This window comes from Fundulus heteroclitus, unplaced genomic scaffold (assembly GCF_011125445.2).
Source record: "Fundulus heteroclitus isolate FHET01 unplaced genomic scaffold, MU-UCD_Fhet_4.1 scaffold_49, whole genome shotgun sequence".
Taxonomy (NCBI): domain Eukaryota; kingdom Metazoa; phylum Chordata; class Actinopteri; order Cyprinodontiformes; family Fundulidae; genus Fundulus; species Fundulus heteroclitus.
The window spans coordinates 444,815-466,206 of record NW_023396912.1 but is presented as its reverse complement, the minus strand read 5'-3'; the positions used below and the strand labels follow the sequence as shown (position 1 = coordinate 466,206).

Genomic DNA, 21,392 nt, shown 5'->3' with positions numbered 1-21,392 from the left:
TGTAATGCTAATAATATTGCTAATAATTCTCCTGTATATACTGATAATTCATTATTTATTCTCCTCTTTACTTTGATATTGAAATCTGGAACATAAAATGCTATGCCTAACCTATCATTCACATTTTTAGATGCATCTGTATATATTTGAATATAACCATAATAACTATTGACATATTCCTGTATGAGTTTATGATTAATATTGCCTTCTTTTTTCTTTTCCAACCATGACAAATCTACTGTTGTTTCAGGTATGAGCCAGGGAGGGATTACTGATAATGGTACAGTTGGACTACATTTAATTTGATCTAATTCAAGTTCTTCTACTTTTTTTCCCACTATCCATCCAAAACTTCCTGTTTGTCTCCTCTCCCTTTCCCAACACGGCTGCAATATTTCTTTTGTAGGATGATTTTGACCATGTCCCTGTAAACTAATCCAGTAATTTAGCAACAGTTGTGTTCTCCTGATTTCCAGTGGCATTTCTCCAGTTTCAACCTGCAACGCTACAATAGATGTTGTTTTAAATGCTCCTGTAATTAACCTTAACGCTTGTGTTTGTATATCCTCTAACTTTTTAAGTCATGTACTTGCTGCTGATCCATAAACCACACTACCATAGTCTATTGCTGATCTTATTAATCCTGTATATATAGCCTTTAAAGCAGTTCTGTCTGCTCCCCATTCATGACCAACTAAACATCTCATAATATTCAAAACTTTTTTGCACTTATCAATAATTTTTTGAATATGAAATGTCCATGTAATTCTATCATCAAACCATAAACCAAGAAATTTAAAAATTTTAACCCTTTCTATCTCTTGATTATATAATTTAACCTTCACCATACTATTGATTTTTTTCCGAGTAAAAAACACAGTTTTCGATTTTTCCACTGAAAGTTTGAATCCCCATTTATATGACCAATCTTCTATCTTTTTAATAGCTTTTTGTAATTTCTTCACAATATAATCAGTATTACGACCTCTCACCCAAATTGCCCCATCGTCTGCAAAAAGAGAACACCCAAACCCATTTTCTATATCTTTAAACACATGATTAATCATTATAGAAAAAAGTAACAGACTAATTATGCTTCCTTGAGGTGTTCCATTTTCAATAAAATATTTTGACGAATAACTCCTTCCTATTCTAACCTGTATTTTCCTTTCACTTAAAAAATCTTTTAACCACCTATATACTCTACCTTTAATATCCATCTTCACTAGTTTGATCATTAATCCTTCCCTCCACATCATATCGTACGCTTTCTCAATATCAAAGAACACAGCCACTACACTTACTTTATTTATTTGTGCTTTCCTAATTTCATGTTCTAAGCACAAAGATGAATCCATGGTATTCCTTCCTTTTCTGAAACCACTTTGCCATCTAGATATATATTGATTCCTTTCCAATAATATACCAGCCTGTCATTGATCATTTTCTCCATTATTTTACAAATGTTTGAAGTTAAAGCTATAGGTCTATAATTTCCTGGGTTTGCGCTATCTTTTCCTGGTTCACGTATTGGTATGATCACAGCTTCTTTCCAAACCTTTGGCAGCTTTCCCTCCTCCCAAACTCTATTATATAATTCTAACAAAATGTCCTTTGATGGTTCACTAAGTTGACTTATCATAACATAACATATTTGGTCTTTTCCTGGCGCTGTCCTCTTTGCTTTCCTTAATGCACGATTTAATTCTGCTTTTGTAAATGGTACATTGATTAATTTATTGTTTTCACCATCTTGACTTAATATCTCTACATTTTCTGCTATCGTCTCCTCTCTTCTTCTTCTCCCTTCTTCACTTAAATTTTCTGATCCGTGTACTTTAACAAAAGTCTGAGCTAACATTTCTGCTTTCTCATCATCCTTCTTTGCTGTAATTCCATTACCTATTAAAACTGGATAACCAAACTCTTTTTTCATCCCATTCATTCTTTTAACCATTCCCCATATTTTATCTATTTTAGTCTCTCTTCCTACTGAATTACAAAACTTTCTCCAATATACCTTCTTTGCATTTTTTATTGTTTTTCTCACCATTGCCTGCTGCCTTTTATATTCAATAAGATTTTGTATATTATGAGTTCTTTTTAATACTTTAAATGCTTTATTTCGAGATTTAATCACATTTCCACATGCTTCTGTCCACCATGGTACAATTTTCTTTTTATAATTCCCTCCTTTCTTATTAATTGACTGTTTAGCAGCTTCTAAGACCGCTTCACATATGGAATAATTCAGCCCCTCTATATCTTGACAAATATTAACTGTCTTTAAATTTCTTTCAGTAATCATTTTAAATTTTTCCCAATCAGCAGTACTAAAGTTCCATCTATCTACCCTCATGCTTTCACTCTCTTCCATATTTAATCCTACTTCTATCAATATAACATAATGATCACTTCCTATTGTTTCATTTTCAACTTTCCATGTACATATACCAGCAATTGTTTCTGATACTAAAGTTAGATCAATAGCTGACTCCCTTCCATTTCTAATATTTATTCGTGTACCATTTCCATCATTTAAACATATTAGATTATTTATATCAATAATTTCTTCGATTACCTCTCCATTATTATCATTTTGAGTTCCCCATAAAGTGCTATGTGCATTAAAATCTCCACAACATATAATCTTCCCTTTTAAATTGTCTGTTAACTCTCTTAATAACTCTAAAGATAACCTTTTACATGGATTATAAAAATTAATTATCGTCACAGCCCCAATTTCACTCCAAACTTCAATTATTATCATTTCCCAAAGTTCTCCTATTTTCAATACTCTGTATGACATTTCTTGTTTGATAAATATAACACATCCACCTCCTAAACCATCCTCTCTATCCCTGCGTATACTCTTATATCCACTAATAACAAAATCTAACGTCGATTTCAGCCAAGTTTCTTGAACACATATAATTTCTGGTTTATTTTTTAGATTGTTAATATAACCTTTAAACTCCTGCCCATTCTGTATTAAACTTCTTGCATTCCATTGCAGAATAATCATACTGCTCTTCCTTCACCACTTCCTGGCTTCCCCTGTGTCTCTAATTGTTTTTTCACTTGTTCCCATGATAGTTCCCTCATATCCAAGAATTTTTCAGCTCCTTTTATTATTATTTTAATTTTCTCTGTTTTATGTTTAACTTGGTCTGTACAGTTAATCACATAGGCTATAAACAGAATAAGTTTTTCAGTTGTTATATTTGTTGTTGTTTTAACTTGTTCTCTGATGCTGTTCTCTGATCTTATGTTATGAATCACGTTTCTTGCTTCCACCCCTGAATTTTGCCCTTGCACTCTTTTCACTGCTTCAGCATAACTTATGTTACTTCCCATCTTCACCTTCTGAACTTCAACAGCCTTCTTCCTAACTTCACAACCTGCATATGTCACTGAATGCTGACCTCCACAGTTGCAACACTTCATCTGCTCATCCCCTTTACATTCTTCATACCTGTGCTCTCCTCCACACCTTGGACACCTTTGCTTCCCTTTACACACTGCCGCTACATGCCCATACCTCTGACATTTATAACATCTTAAAGGTGGAGGAACATATGGTCGAACAAAATAACTCATACATCCGATTTTAACTCTTTCTGGCAACACCGAATCTTGGAATTCCAATAGCACAGACAAACTATTAACTCGCTCACCATCAACTGTTCTCAATAATCTTCTCACTTTTTTCACTTCACCACCTTGAATGTTGCGTCTTAATTTTTCCAGATCCTCTTCAACAGGAATGCCATAAATCACTCCACTGGAACCTTTGCTTTCTTCAAGAACTCTTCTATCAGACACCACTTTTTTGCAAACACTATCAATGTTTAATGCTTTATTTCGTTGAACTTCATCTTTACATTTTATTAACAAACTTCCATCTCGAAGAATTTTTGCACTTTCTACCTCTCCCACCTTGTGTTTCAATTCCCTGGATAATGCCACTGGACCCAGATTAATACCTTCATCCTCCTTTCTAAATTTAAGGATTATTTTGAACCCACTACCTTCAATCTTCCTTCGAATAATCCTAATTTCTTCCTCAGGACTATCCTCACCCAAAGATCTTTTATTTGAAACTTTCCCTTCCTCCCTACGCCTTGTATCTGTCTTACTTCTATCTTTTCTTCTAGATACTTGGGACCATTCACCACTCTCCATTTCATCCCCACCATCTTCTTCCTGTGAGGCCATTTCGACCCAGTCACTCACCAGTTTATGCCAACCGCCAAATCACAATCCAATAAATAAATAAATAAATAAATTCCAAAACAGTCAACGTTCCCGCCGCTGTCGATCCGCTCAACCTGGATTCTGCAAAGACAACAGGAACAAGACAGCCGGGAAGACTACGCTGCGCATGCGCGTTTCTGCTAATCACCGTCTGTTAGAACGAGTCGCTTTGAAGCCACCAGCCGCCATATTGGTACTCCCTATTTTCCCCCATGTAACTAGGGATTATGTGCGCTACAGCATCGAACAACGAGGATTTTCTCAAGTTCAGGGGGGGCTTAAAACTTTTAAAATGTCAAATGCCATATACTTTTATGTTATGTTCTAAAACTATTAAGTACTGAGAAAGTCATGTACTGAAATATTTTGCATTTTATTCATTTAAATATACATATATAACATTTATAAATATATAAATAACAATATACAAAAACACATATTTACATATATGTATACATACATATATATATATATATATATATATATATATATATATATATATATATATATATATATATATATATATATACATAGATACATATACACATATTTATATATACATATATGTATATTTAATATGAATAACATGTAAAATATTTCAGCACCTAATTTCCTAGTAGTTGATAGTGTTAGTACATCCACTGACTTTTCACACAGCCAGAAAACTGCTTGTTGTTCCAACCAAATCCTGTGGGATTCTGTGAGAGTAGGGAGTAGCAAGATGGCGGCCAGTGGCTTCAGTTTTTCAGCAAAATCAGCACATGAACACTCTTCTGTTGTAAAAACGTCATAGACGCGTCGTTGGGCGCAGGTTCACACGTCAACGTCACCGCCATATTGTATGTGGCAGAAAAATAGTTGTGAATTGTGAACATGAATCAGAGAAGATGCCTCATTCCTGTGCTGCATGGAAATGTATTCTGGCTGATTTCACTACTTGTATCTGCCTTCTATAAACTAAGGCTGCACCATGTTGCAAAACTGGACACACTAAAGCTGTAGAGTGGTAACACTAGGAAAAATTTGTGCAAGACCATTCAAGGTTTTTAGCTTGCATACAGTACAGACTATTTTATTTAGACATAGATGTGCATATATAGATTTTCAAGTATTATAAATAAGCCAAATAAATAGCTGTGTGGTTATATATATATATATATATATATATATATATATATATATATATATATATATATATATATATATATATATAGATCGATAGATAGATAGATCTCTTTATTGTCATTTTGAATGCACAGAATGAAATTTCGTTTGCATACAGCTGGAAAAGAATCACTCTAGAAATCACTCTAAAAATCACAGTAGATTGCACTATTTTTCAGGATAAAGATGCAGCAGTGATTTATGTAAACAATTGAGATGAAAATATATTATATATTGGTTACAGTGTTAAGTTAGAAGCGTGAAGAAAGCCACTGAGCTGCAATGGCCAGAACCAAGCAGACCGCTCGTAAATCCACCGGAGGAAAAGCTCCCTGGAAGCAGCTGGCTACCAAGGCTGCCCGTAAGAGCGCCCCGGCTACCGGCGAAGTGAAGAGGCCTCACCGCTACAGGCCCCGTACGGTGGCTCTGAGAGAGATCTGCAGGAGGCCAGCGAGGCCACCACAGAGTCTTAGAAGGTCTTAAGCAGAGGTCTGCTCACTCCAAAGGACCTCAGCCTCCTCAGGAGGTGGAGGCGGCTCTGGCCCTTCTTATACAGAGCATCTGTGTTATGTGTCCAGTCCAGTTTATTGTTGACGTGAACACCCAGGTATCTGAAACTCTCCACAGTTTCTATGTCCTGCCCCTGGATGTTCACAGGTGAGTGAGTTGGGGGTCTTCTCCTGAAGTCCATCACCATCTCCTTTGTCTTACTGGTGTTTAAACACAGATGGTTCTTCTCACACCAGTCCACAAAGTCCATGATGACCGACCGGTACTCCAGCTCGTTCCCCTCAGACACACAGCCCACAATGGCCGAGTCGTCAGAGAACTTCTGAAGGTGGCAGCTGTCCGTGTTGTAAGTAAAGTCCGAGGTGTAGAGGGTGAAGAGAAACGGCGATAGAACGGTGCCCTGGGGGCCCCGGTGCTGCAGAGTATAAGGATCAATTTGTTAAATCTAAACATTGTGGTCTTCGTTATTTCATAAAAATCGTGTCACATGTGAACCTTTAGCAACAGACTTTTTGGGGGAGTGTTAACGAGATAAAATAACTAATATGAGAAAAAAAGACCTAGGACAATAAAGTAAAAAAACAAAGAAAAAAAACATAAAAGTGGTAATGTTATGAGAAAAATGTCATATTATGAGAATTAAGAGGGAACATTTCCACAATAGTCACAGTTTGCAGAATTATTTCACTCCTGGAGTAATAGAGCCAGGTTAGATTATTTTAAATATTTTTATTCTTTACGAGAATAAATTCAGGAGAATGAAGCTAAAGGGATACGAAAATAAACTTGTAATATTACAAAAATAAAAATACTACGAATACAAAGTATATTCTGAGATTAAAGTCCCTCTGATACTGTTTAAGTGACTGAGTAACTGCAGATTTGCCACATTTAAGATGGCGGACGTTCTCACGCATCACAGCAGAGGCAGAACCCGCCCAATGACGCGTCTACGTATATAATGTCTATGGGTATTAAATCTTTATTATTTCCAGCTGTTAAAACATAACTTAACGGTCATATCTCAACTTTTTAAAGAAAATCTTTATTGATTCCGTCCATAGTTAAAGCAAAACTATAATACAATAACTAAATTTACACCTAACGCTTATGTTGTTAAATTGCCTGTTTCATAAAAAAAGATTATCCAATCGTCAAATTAAAAGGAAAAATATATTTACAACAATTGTTGGTTTTACTTTTTTTAATCACAGCCACAGACAACTGTTTGGTGAGAAGAGTTGAACCAATGCTTTTAGTTTGAAAAGTAAACAAGACAGTGCTGCACAGGTCAACTGAGCCAAAGCAAAGGGTAAATTTGTAAATGTACATAATGTGTCAAGAAAACATTTTGTAAAATGTGACAACTAAACATAAAGTGAATAGAAAATTTGTGAATATTCTCAGTGCTTTCTGCACTGGCAGTCATACCTGTGTGCAGGTTTGCAGTCACTGCAGTAACGAGGTATTCTCCTCGTCTCCCATTACCTCTGAAACCCTCACAGTCTTTGTACTTTGCAGGAAGAACATCTTAAAACTGCAAAGGAACTCCGGGTTCCTGATATGAATGATGCTGAAAATTTGTTTCCCTTGATTTAACCTGTTAATTACTGATAATTTTCAGAGAACCCTCATTTTTACTATGTTAGAAAACATTTTTGTATGTTGAAATTCATTATTTCTGCATTGTTTGCTGGACTTCCTTGCAAATAAAATCAATAAAGTATTTTTTATTTATAAACAGACTATAGAGAATAATAAGTATACCAAGGTATTTACGAACGGGATAGATTATGTTGTAGATTTTATCTTTATCAAAAGGAAGAGAACACTACTTAGTAAATAAAAGAAAGATGATTCTTTGTCTTTGCAAATCTATTCAAAGACTTAAAGAGTTTGACTGTGAACTACCAGCATCTCAAAGCTGTTCACGCGCTCCACCACCGTGGGTTAGCATTCACAATGAGCTGCCCTGCAGCTACTCCTTCCCTCTGCCGATGGGTTCATATTGGGGCCAGAACGTACTGCAATGGAAGACGCTGGTGAACAGGCCAGCTGGCAGCTTTGCTAGGGCCCGGGACAATACAGTCTTTTTGCCCCCCCCCCCCCCCCCCTACCCCTGCCGCCACACACACGCACACACACACACACACACACACACACACACACACACACACACACACACACACACACACAAAGTCAACTTAACTGTATACTTCATGCCCTGAAACTCTCTGTATTTTATACTGGATATTTTCAACCGATCTATTGAATTTAGTGCACTAGTCTTCATCAGAGAACAGCAGTCAAAATATGGCCTTTTTTGACCTGCTGTGTATTAGCCAGTCCCTAACAAATGTTTTCCCTTCCATTGCAGGAAGTAGTAATCTATTATTACAATTATATAATAATAATAATAATAATAATAATAATAATAATAATAATAATAATAATAATAATAATTTTATGTTTTTTTTTCTAATCCACCTCATATATCTTTCAATCCTTATGTAATTTTGTCTGTGTTGTGTGCACCCGCCTATTGCTTTAATCCTATAAATTTCCCCGTTGTGAGATAAATAAAGGATTAGCTAAATAACACTTTTTAATAGGATATATGTACTTCTTAAAAGGTTCTTAAAAGGTGTTAATTACATTTTCTCTGTGGGCTCCAGTAACATATGATAGATAATATCTACTTAGAAAGTTAACATGAAGTGCTGCTGAAGATGATCACTCTGATCTACCTGGATGTTCTCTGGAGGACTGAAACGCCTCAGTCAGTGACGTCAGTCTGTGGGTCTGTCTGGGCAATCAGAGAAGTTTCATCGCCTCTCTCCGTTTCTGTAGCTCTACGTTTTCTTGCTCATGGTTTTTCACGTGCTTAGATAAATGTGTTGTGTTTCCACTTAATTTAACCGGCTTTTTACAGAACATACAGCTTGATTTCATTTACGGTATTAAAGCCAAACGCCGCTTATTCCCCTCTTCTTGCTTTTCCGCTGTGCGGTCTCTCTCCCAGTCTGAACAGGAGCCGCTCGGTTGTTTGTGTGAAAGCTGAGTGGGCGGGCCATGCTGAGCCTGCGTGCTGATTGGCTGGCGCCACTGAGCCATGTTCGAGAGGGGAGGGGGAGCAGCAGAGAGCCGTGACACACAGACTGCTGCTGCAGTTAGCGCACACGCTCACTGACTCTAACCATTTTAATGATCAAAGGGTCCAGACACAGAAGACTTTATCTGAAGAGTCCAGCTGGCTGAGGACAGAAGATCCAGAAGAGACAAGGTACGAGAAGCAATGAGGAGAGGAGACGTTCTGGCAGCGATGAGTTGGCTAAGGCAGCTATATGTAGGCTGGTAACTAATTAGGGGCAACGGGTGGAGATGATTTAGAGTAGGGTGGTGGCTGGAGCTAGACTGAGCTGATTGGACGGCTGAGAGGCGAGAAGCTGACAGGAAAAGTCCAGAAATGTCCAAAGTAAAACAAACAAAAACCTAAAACACAACATTTTTGGCACTGTTTTTACGACTTCTCTATTTGTTGGAGGTGTCTGCCAGAACAAAGACTTTTACATTTTTTAATCATTTACTGAAGCATTTACTTTACCCTTAGAGACAGGCTGCAGGGGGGGGGGGGTACCTCACCTTGATGCTGTGGCTCTGTGGAGGTGCAACGTTAACTCCAGGATTAGACTGGAGCTTCAATTCCACAGAGCCACACAGAACATGGAGGATTCTACGCGGCTGTGGGAGTTTAACAAGATTTTATGTTGTGTGTCAGAAAAAGGAGAACTTTGCTTTTAAAAAATGCTGTTTGACAAGGTCACACGTCACTCCTTTCATCAGCGATGACTTCCTGATTGAAGAGTGATCTAGACGTGGAAAAGTTGTCTACCATCAAAAGATATCGTCAGGGTGTAAATCATCGCCATTAAAGCATGACATTTCCCACAGGAGACAATTATACATGGTACTCAATAGACGCCATGAGGAGTTCAACGTTTCGTGTCAAACCAGATGATTTGAATACGTTCTGTTTGGAACATCTTCAAATGTGAAAACATAAGAATGTGTCCCTCCTGACTGGACCGGCCCTGATGTGTCTGGAGCAGAAAAGCTGCTGTTGATCAGAAAGGAGAACCATCTGGCAGAAACGCCGCAGAGGAACCTGTGCCTGGTGAAAAGAAACGCCTCACAGGAGAGCGTTCCGACTTTTCTCATCCTATATACAGGATGAGGAATCCGGGGTTATAATTGTGCTGATATGGAAAAAAGATCCTGAAACATATCAAACCATTTCAACTGGAGCATTAATGCGTAGACAGCAGGGCTTTCATAGTGAGGAGTGCATCCCCTGGGGGCCCCAGAGTTCTTCAGGGGGGAAGTGACAGAGGAAAGATAAATTAGAAAATGTAGCGAGGACTTTTAGCTAACTTAAGCTAGCCTATGGCTGTCTGTGGAGTTCCCCCGGCTCGCCGAAAGAAGCCCTACTAAACATTACAAGAATCTGATTAAATGTTAGATTTTGACCATAGTTGGTGTGTTTTGGTTCCTTGTTGCTGGAATATTTGTTTCTATGTTGCATGAAGAACTAATCCATGACTGCTGATGCTTGTGTAAGGAACATTTTGAGTTTTCAGGACCTCGGCTGCTTGGTTGGGGTAAGTAGAGTTTGGACAGTCTAAGCTGCACTGAACCACAGAATCCACTGGTTTGTATCTCGCCTAACTTTGTTAGGAACGTGAATCAGGCAAACCCAGTATTCAAACCAAACAAGTGAGGTTAAGGCAAAAAAACAGGATTTTAATAATGAAAACAGGGACAAGCGGGCTCAATAGTCAAAAGGGCAGTCCAAAATCCGGTACACAAAAAGCAGTCCAAAATAGGCAGAGGTACAGACAGGGCAAAGCAAGCTCGGATAACCATGGGACAGAAACTAGTCGGTAAACCGGTAAATCAGTCAGACAGGGCAGGAAAAACAGATCAGGGAACAGGCTGGCTCAGAATCAAAAAGCAATCGGTTTGCATCAACAGGTCAATCAGAATATAGAATGCTGGAACTAAACTCACCGTGGGCTCGTAAATGATCTGGCAGATTGCAGAGGTTTGTGGCAGGACTATATAGGGGAGTGAGCAGGTGAACAGGAGTGAAGACTAATTATAAGTGAGCAGGTGGATCTAATCAAGGCAAGAAAGCTGACAGATTGCTGAGGGGAGACCAAACAGAGCTGATAAAGTGACAGGTGGAAAACAGGTAACCTAAACAGAACAACATGTCTAAATCAAAACCAAACAAGACCCCAAAAGCAGAAACTTAACTAATAAATCTGATAACATAAACCAAGACAAAACCCAAATCGTGACAGAACCCCCTCCTCAAGGCCGGATTCCAGACGGCCTCAGAAACAAAACAGACTAGCCCGGGTGGGTGGAGGGAGGTACAGGATGGAGGGCCAGAAACAGGAAAAAGAAACACTGTCCAAACCAAAAACAACCCGACAGGGCGAACTAAAATAACATAAATAAAGTCTGACGGGTATCCCGGAGGAGGATCCTGACAAGTTAAAATCTCCGGCGGGCGTCCAGAAGGACGGCCTCGACGAGTCGGGTTCTCAGGCGGGCGTCCAGAAGGACGACCTCGACGAGTCGGGTTCTCAGGCGGGCGTCCAGAAGGACGGCCTCGACGAGTCGGGTTCTCAGGCGGGCGTCCAGAAGGACGACCCCGGCGAGTCGGGTTCTCAGGCGGGCGTCCCGAAGGACGGCCTCGGCGTGTCAGGCTCTCCGGCGGACGTCCTCGGCGTGTCAGGCTCTCCGGCGGACGTCCTCGGCGTGTCAGGCTCTCCGGCGGACGACCCCTGTGAGACAGGTAATCCGGCGGGTGTCCTGTAGGACGGCCCCGGTTAGCAAAGATGTCCGGCGGCCGGTGGCGGAACAGGTCTCTCATAGACCGGCGGCGGAGCATGTCTCTCGGAGACCGGCGGCGGAGCAGCAACCTCTGAGGCCGGCGGCAGAACAGGACCCTCAGGAACCGACGCATGGAGAGAGAGAGAACAGAACCTGGCGCCGGACTAAGAGCTAGAAGAGACGCCTGGCTAAAGAGTTCAGGAGGCACCTGGCTCAAGAGTTCAGGAGGCGCCTGGCTACAGAGTTCAGGAGGCGCCTGGCTACAGAGTTCAGGAGGCGCCTGGCTACAGAGTTCAGGTTCAGACGGCCCCTGGCTACAGGCTTCAGGTTCAGACGGCCCCTGGCTACAGGCTTCAGGTTCAGACGGCCCCTGGCTACAGGCTTCAGGTTCAGACGGCCCCTGGCTACAGGCTTCAGGTTCAGACGGCCCCTGGCTACAGGCTTCAGGTTCAGACGGCCCCTGGCTACAGGCTTCAGGTTCAGACGGCCCCTGGCTACAGGCTTCAGGTTCAGACGGCCCCTGGCTACAGGCTACAGGTTCAGACGGGGCCTGGCTACAGGCTACAGGTTCAGACGGGGCCTGGCTACAGGCTACAGGTTCAGACGGGGCCTGGCTACAGGCTACAGGTTCAGACGGGACCTGGCTACAGGCTACAGGTTCAGACGGGACCTGGCTACAGGCTACAGGTTCAGACGGGGCCTGGCTACAGGCTACAGGTTCAGACGGGACCTGGCTACAGGCTACAGGTTCAGACGGGACCTGGCTACAGGCTACAGGTTCAGACGGGACCTGGCTACAGGCTACAGGTTCAGACGGGACCTGGCTACAGGCTACAGGTTCAGACGGGGCCTGGCTACAGAACAACATGTCTAAATCAAAACCAAACAAGACCCCAAAAGCAGAAACTTAACTAATAAATCTGATAACATAAACCAAGACAAAACCCAAATCGTGACAAACTTAGTTGTTGTCACATGTTGCTGCAGAAGCAACGATTTTCTCCGGTTGTTGACCTCTCCAATGCTGATTTTAAAAAAAGGGACAAAAGAGTGGGACTTTCCTATTGAATTAAAAATGCATGCTCATCTAATGCTAAAGATAATAAATACAATTTCATTGTCTCGTACCTCAGCAAGTAAAGGTTAATGAAAAATGTAACTATTTAAATGATTTGCTTCATTTCTGTGATTTACACCCTACCTTGTTTTACTATAATCGTCACAGGTTCAAATTGGGCAAAAATAAAAACAAAACATGGGATATATTTCTAATATGAATGATTGAAGAGTGTTTAATTAGTAAAAGATAATAACTAGGTTCAATTTACAGGATTTATGGATTGAACGGAAGGACAAATTTCCATTGATTTAGATTTTGAAATATTTACACAAGACAAATCAAGATGGCGTTTAAGTAACAAATAAATAACTCAATTCAACAACTTTATTAATGAAGCACTTTAATATACAACTCAGCTGGCCAAAGTATTTTATAGATCCTAAAAAGCAAATAATTTAGAACATAACAGAATAAAACACTGGGAGCAACAACAGAAAAAAGTCAAATAAAGAGCAGATACATAAAACCAACCAATAAAATTCAACTGGGTAAAAAGTCCAAAAGAAAATGTGTTTTGACAGAATATTAAAAACCAAAAATTGAGGCTATATGTGCCCCACCAGAATCATTAAAGACCATTTTTCCCTCTTGCTGCACTTTGGTCAGCCCCACCCCACTCTGCTTTTTTAGCCGCTGTTTCCATTACTGTTTTTAGGGCAGACATAAAATAGGGTTCCTCTGTATCATTGCAGTAAGGTATGCTGTACAAAATAATTTTATCATGGTCTGATGGTACATGCTTGTCAGCACATATCCCTGTGCCATGGAGCATAACCAGACAGTCAACCCGTATGGTGCTTCAGAGGTGATTTCGGTCACGAGACAAAATACATCTCCAGTGGAGCAATCCTAGATGGATGTGTGGAGCTTGGTCTAACTACATCCATCTTGTGAGAGTCAGGTTGTGGAACTGGAGAGCTCATTCAGCAACAGACTGCTGCAACCCAGTTACTCAATAGAGCACTTCCATAAGTCCTACATTCCAGCTGCTGTTAGACTGCATTATCTCTGCACTCTATTAGGGGTTGGCAACATGCTAACAGTCGCACGGGTTCTGATTATAAATCATTTACATTGCCTCTCAGATCCTAATGTCCACTTGCACATGCTATTTGCTTCTCATGATGCAATACAATAATGTTACATGATATTCTCACATCATTGTATGAATCAGCAGTTGTTTTTCCTAAACATCATAACCAAAAAGTTTCTTTTTTGTGTGAATTCTCATGTGTTTACTTAAGTCTGACTTTACGGAAAATCTTTTTCCACAATCATCACAACCAAAAGCTTTCTCTCCCATATGTATTTTCATGTGTCTACTTAAGTCTGACTTTCTGCGAAATATTTTACCACAAACGTCACAACCAAAAGGTTTCTCTCCTGTGTGGGTTCCCAAATGTGACTTTAAGTTGATCTTCCTGGAAAAGGTTTTCCCACATGTATCACAACCAAAGGGTTTCTCTCCTGTGTGGATTCTCTTATGTCTATTCAAGGATGACTTGTCAGCAAATTTTTTCCCACATGCATCACAACCAAAATGTTTTTCTCCAATGTGGATTCTCATGTGTGTTTTTAAATGTGACTTCCAGATAAATCTTTTCCCACACGCATCACAACCAAAAGACTTTTCTCCCATGTGGATTCTCATGTGTATTTTTAAATATGACTTTTTGGAAAATCTTTTATCACATGCATCACAACCAAAAGGTTTCTCTCCCCTGTGACTTCTCATGTGTAATTCGAAATGTGCCTTCCAGGTAAATCTTCTCCCACATTCATCACAACAAAAAGGTTTCTCTCCTGTGTGGATTCTCATATGTCTTTTTAAGGATGAGTTTTCTGTAAATCTTTTACCACATACATGACACCCGAAAGGTTTTTCTCCAGTGTGGATTTTCATGTGTTTATTTAAATGTGACTTCCAGGAAAATTTTCTCCCACATACATCACAAACAAAAGATTTTTTTCCCGTGTGGATTCTCATGTGCATTTTTGAATATGACTTTTTGGAAAATCTTTTACCACATTTATTGCAACCAAAAGGTTTCTCTCCTGTGTGGCTTCTCATGTGTATTTTTAAATGTGACTTCCAGGAAAATCTTTTCCCACAAACATCACAACCAAAGGATTTCTCTCCTGTATGGATTATTATGCTGGTCTTAATTTGTTTTTTCAATTTCAACTTTTTACCACCTACAACATTTTTCCTTGAATCTACATTTGAAACCCCGTCTTTAATGTTCACTTTTAAACAGTCAAGTGAAGAGCTGGTTGTAAAACATCTGGCTTCTGTTAGCTGTTGATTATTGTTAGAGAATGGAGGTTTCTCTTCATCCTCTTCACTCTTCATATTAACAACAGTTGATGGAAACCTGGTATCTTCAGTCTCCTCCTTCAAATTCTCTTGCTCTCCATTCTGGCTGCCACAGTTTCTTTCACCTTCCTCCTTTATGTAGAGCAGATCCAGCTGATGCTGGTCCACATCAGGATTGTTTTCTTCAGGGACCTCTTCTTTAATGTCAGCATGCAACACTGAAACACATTACATGCATTATGACCAAGTATATCTTGACAATGGAACAACCATGGTAAAGGTTAGATCCAGAAGTTGGAGAAGACAAGCTTTGTGCGGACGACCGGCAGAGTGCCTGTTTTTTCACTGCAATTTACTATATGAATACGCGAAAGCAACAACAAAAAAACGCCTGTTACCGTCAAATAAACATGCAAGCATATGGAGTTAGGTTTTGTTTTTTTGGAATGTTGGCGAGGTGGTAGCGTGAGTTTGGCGAGGCAGCTGCCTCGCCAAGATAGCGCTGCGGGAAACCCTGGCTCAAGGAAGAACTAGTAAGAGTCTGGAAGGTGAGACAACAGTATTGCGTCCTCAACGGAGCACCCGGGGCACAAACCCCCACTCTGCAGAAGTGGCTCCACCAAATACTTGGAGAAACTTCACACATCTCAGTCCAGAAGATCTGAGGAACAGCTAAGATCCTAAGAACTCTCAAGCTTCCAGGCCTCTGGTAGAGGACCTGCGCTTGAGAGATGGAGGCCGCCCACCCTGTTCAGGAGTTTGAGGGGTGGATGAGAGAAAGCAGTTTTATTTATATTTATATATAAAAAATACCATTACATACAAGTCTCTCAGTCACTCCTGCTATAATTGAAGGGTGGAAGTCAAAGGCTTAAACCAGGAACAGTAAACATTTTTCTCACGACCAGCACCAAAATCCATAATAACTGGACTTTTTTTCTCCATAGTTCCTCTTGGGTTCAAACTCAATGTATATAAACAGTGGATTCAGTGGTAATGTCATTCTTCAAATCTTGAGACTTTCTGTTCGACCTCCTTGTCAAATTAAGATCAATACCCGACAATCCAACAATGATAAAATATATGAGTGTGGTCTCGTTCCAGCTTTTGCTTTATATCTAGAGATTTATCAGAAAAGTGTCTACAAATGCTTATACGTATTAGATATCCTATTACTATTACAATTTTTCACAACACATTTTATCACAAATGCTTCTAAAAGTAATGGGTGGTGTTTCAATTAAGCCATTCCTGGTGTGACAGAAAGCAACTCCTTCATTGCAAGAACCTTTAGAAATCCCATATGACTTGGTTGATGATCTACTCCTCCTAGTGGTCTGGAGGTCTTTGCTGAATTTTTCCATTGAGGTTTTTGTGTTAACCTCAGTTTTGTGTTTGGAGTACTTTTTGTGTTTCCAGCAACATTTACCACTGTAGTTTCTTTCATGAAAATATTTACTATGTATTCCACTCCCAATCGGCCTGGGTCTTGGTTAATAAAATGCTAATAGCCTGCTAGCCATATTTCTTGATTCATTGTATTTTTGACAAGCAAAAGAAAATTTGCCCTCAGCCATGTGTGTCAACAGATCATTCAGTGTTTGTTTGTGCTGGTTAAGTGATTTCTGACTATTCTCATCAGTTGTCTTTTTATGATCCTTCTCCATTTGCTCTACTTGCTTTTCCATTTCTATTTCTTTCTTGTCACAATCCCTTACCGTATTTTTTTGGACTGTAACACTTTTTTTCACACTTTTTTTCATAGCTTGGCCGATTCTGGGAATTATAGTCGGGTGCAACTTACATATCAATTTTAAATGGTAAATCGTATTGAACATGAACCAAGTAGTAAACATTACCGTCTATTGCCACAAGAGGGTGCTCTAGGCATGTGGAAATTATATGCTGCTCTTGTACCAGTTAAAAATTAATTAAAGCATTAACTTATAGACAACAAAAACTGAACAGGTTCATATGTTGTTTCGCTGTTTCAGTATCATTCATGCAGCAGATGGTTGTGTGGTGCAGCTCTAAGCAAACAGACCGAGACAGAACCTGTTATTAGCCTGTCCGTGAAGCTAACAACAGCTAGCGCTAGCTTACAGCTCTGTTGTACAAGTTCTCTGATGCACATGAGCTTTATGTTACGTTAGCATGTAGCACCGTTACGCTAACGGTCTAATTTCAGCGTAATTAGACCAAAATGCTCTGATGAGAACTTTCCTGGTTGTAGTCGCGAGCTTGTTATGATAATTTAATACTCCATTCAACCTCCCAGGTCTGTTCATGTTATTCAGTCGAATGTGGACGCAGTTGTTTTATTTAATGAATTGCCTTACCAGATTAAATGTCAGTTTTTAGTCTTGGATTTTGTGAAATAGATTTCTAAATAAATGCGACTTGTACTCCGGTGCCACTTATATACATTTTTGTCCTCTTTATGACTGAGGGGACTTATATTCGCAAGCAATTTATAGTCTGAAAAATAATTTTAAGTTCCTTCTCCGCATTGTTTTGTTTTTTGGCCTCCCAGTTATCACTGTGTTCCATACATGCACACCGAAGCTCATGGCAGCAGTTAAGAAAGATCTTCTAAAACTGAAAAAAATTTACTTAGAAATGCTCCTAAATAACTCTTAAGTTTTACACTATGAAACTTGTTCTGGTGTTTTTTCCTGGAAATTTTATTTTACATTAGATTTTACATTAGACTGTAAAGCTGTTCACAGAGAGTAGCTTTGTTGCAGAATTGAGCCTTTAGGTCTGTACTGTGTTCAAGATTAAAAATAAAATAAAAAACAGCTGCACCTGTTGTCCTTGTACTGAAATGTGCTTAACAGATATATTTGCCTTGTTGCTGAGAAAGCCTTTAGTATTCTCTTAGCAGGATGGATTATTCTCCTTTGCAGCTTTAACTTTTACCCAACACCACGTGGTCACATTAGTAGCTGCAACAGGCATGCTACACAACTTTCTGCTGCCTCCAGATGAACATCAGAGGTTGTTGGAAAGAAATAAAGAGTCAGAGCAAAACATGGCGTGAGTGTTGCAGCAAACGGGCCGTCTACAGCTGCATGCTCACAGACCAGCAGACTAACAATCAACCTCATGAGTCAGGAGATCTGAACTGGACCTTCTAGTCAGACCCGACACGGTTTGTCAGAGTGAGACAGAACTGATATTTTTCTGATAGGAAGCTGATGAATCCAGAGAGTTTTGGCCTTTAGCTGCAACACGGACACAAAGAAAGTAAAGCAATCCTTACTGTTGATAGGAGCAGCAGTTAATGGAAAGCTGCTATCAGTCTCCTCCTTCACCAGGAGCTGCTCTCCTTCCTGACGGGCCCCGGGTTCCTCCTGTTCCTCCTTTATGTGGAGGGGCTCTGACTCCTGCTGCTCCCCCTCAGGACTCTGTTCTTCAGGAGCCTCTTCTTTAACATCTGCAGCCAACACTGAAACACATTACATGCTATATCAACAACTAGATCTGGACAACGTTCCAACCATGCCAGCAGACTGGGAGCTCCACGCCGCTGTGCGCCGTCCTGGTGAACGCTCGCTCACTTTCTGATCACACCTTTGTTCTCAACCACTTCATCTTAACACACCAGCTGGATTTCCTCATGCTGACGGAGACCTGGACCAAACCAGGTGATAACAGCACTCCTCAGAATCTTATTGTAACTATGGCAATTAAGAACACGAGCAGCCACATTTTTACAACTTTCACATAAAAGGGAATTAGAGGTGGAAATTATCAGTGATTCAGTATTAAAAGGACAATAAAATATTTTTTAATCTATTTTTGAAGAGAAAACATTTTTTTTAAAATCTGAATGTAAATAAAAATTAAAGAATAAAAGTGGGTGGAGGAAAAAAAGTCACTTGTAATAAATACACAAAGATAAAATAAAGACTGAAAAGAAGTGGCTTGGAAAAAAATACGACAGTTGAATAAAAAAAAAAAAAACATTTGTAGGTAAATAATGGATCAATTACTGAATGTGTTTATTATTTGGACTTTACTAAATAAAAAAATAGATAATTTTGGCCCAGTATTTATTTTTATTGACTCATTGAGTTATTGTATGTATTCTGAATTGTGGCAGGATTGGCCCTCCATAGGAAACAGCCAGAAGACAACATGCTAACCTCTTTCTAGACCAGAAAAATCACAAAGCAGTTCTGAGGAACTTCCCCACGCAGGCAGATCAAAAGACTTGATGCTAAATGCTAAGGACAGTCTAATGCTAGCTTGGCATGCAGCATCACAGCAGCTAATGCTAGCGTAGCATGTAGCAGCTAATGCTAGCTTAGCATAAAGCACCGCCAGGCTTAGCCAGTGTTCTGGGGGAAAGCCTGCAACGAGTTGTGATGAAGAGGAGGAATCCATCAGCTGCTGAAAACGGCTCCTAAACTTTAGCTCCATCCACACAGTTAGCATGAAGAAGGAAATCTCCAAACCTGATGGGTGCAGCAGAACTCTGGGCTGGAAAACATCCCCCATCATTGGTGTCTCCTCTGCTGCGTCCTGCCGCTCTTTGAGCTCCTGCTTCCCTCCAGTTTCTCCGCTGTGCCTCCAGCTGCTGGACTTCTTTCCAGACTTCATCACCTGCAGCAGCTGCTGCTCTCTTCCAGCTTCTGGACTCACAACCAGAGCGAGTGGATGGCGCCACGGATGACGTCACCGCCCTTCCACGCGTGGAAAATGGATAAACAAATGGAGACAATATTTAAGTTTTTTTTTATTCAGCCCCATAACAGTATATATTTTAAATAGTAATGAAAAATAGTCATGTTGTCATGAAAAGTGATTTAAAACATAACAGAATATACTATTTAATCAGCGTATACTGAATTAAATAAAGTCTAGAACAAGTCAAACTAATTTCTATATTGGGCCACTTTAGCATCATGAAGTCATTAAAAGGGTCAGTTGCACTTGTACAGATGACACATTTGATTTCATGATTTCATTCCAGTTCACATAAAAAGTTAAATGTTTTCACAGTAACATAAAACAAGCATCATTTGGCCCAATTTAAACAGTATATCTTCAAAATAAAGTTGATCTGCTTCTGCTTTTTCTCTTTTTGGACATTTCTGGGTTGTTTTAAATGTGTTGTGGGAAACCTGAAATCTAATGGCAGGATGCTGTTACTACACAGTTGTTAAAAAAATCTACATTCACTACAGGAGGCACAGTTTTAGTCACTTTTATGCAACTTTAAACAGGGTACTCCAGTTATGCTGTGTTTGGTAAAGAGCAATAATACTGGCCTTTAATAAACCAGCTAACCCAAATATTTATAGACCAACAGCCTTAACATCTCACTTAAGCAAATGGATGGAGAAAGTAATAATTAACACATTAGTAGATGTTCCTGAACCTAAAGAACTAAGTAATGACTATCAATGTGGCTTCAGAAGAGGGTGATCAACAATGGATGGGCTAGAGTCAGTAATGAGAAAGAAAATACTTTGAAAATGAAAGAAATCATGATTATAGTATATTTTGAAGCAGAAAAAGTGTTTGACTCATTACAGAAATATGGACCGCTCATAAAATTAAGTCAGATGGGAAGAGATGGCAAAAATGTTCTGTTTGATAGACAAGTAAGAGTAAAGATATGATGAGATGATTCAACAGAATTTAATGTATAAAATGGAATACCTCAGGGGAGGTCATTTGGTCCAGTTTTATTTAACATCATAATCAATGACATTATTTTTAAATCTAAATGGAGTTTAGTTAAACAATAAAGTAGAAACTTGTTTCTATGGATGGGGTTTCAAATTCAAAATATCAGCAAAAAAGTTTCTGTTGTGTGTTAATTACAAATAAGAGAAATATTATTTTACGGGAAAATAACATTATTTGGACAACAGTTTGGTTAATATTTTACATATTTGATTAAATAGTTCATATACAGGGAAAACTCAACATTTAGAACCTAAATGTAAAAAAGTCATAAACCTTTTAGAAGCCGTGGAAGATAGGCAGTCACTGCTATAGGGCACTAATGATGTCATCAGTAGATTATGCTATATAATATAATATACTGTATAATATAGTTAAATAAAGATTACAAAAAGCAGACAGACTACATCACAGGGCATTATG

At 39.4% G+C, this 21,392-nt stretch overlaps 2 protein-coding genes across 9 annotated transcripts in view; one reads left to right on the top strand and one right to left on the bottom strand.

Annotated features, from left to right (window-relative positions):
- Positions 1 to 21,392, top strand: part of LOC110367769 (zinc finger protein 239-like) — a 577,202-nt gene that overhangs the window by 291,053 nt on the left and 264,757 nt on the right. The gene's annotated exons all lie outside the window — the stretch shown is intronic.
- LOC105924054 (zinc finger protein OZF) lies at positions 13,129 to 18,579 on the bottom strand. Its single transcript, XM_012859952.3, has 2 exons — positions 18,535 to 18,579; positions 13,129 to 15,487 (listed from the first exon to the last, which is right to left on the bottom strand). Coding segments are annotated over exons 1-2 (1,350 nt in total). The 5' UTR covers positions 18,536 to 18,579; the 3' UTR covers positions 13,129 to 14,138.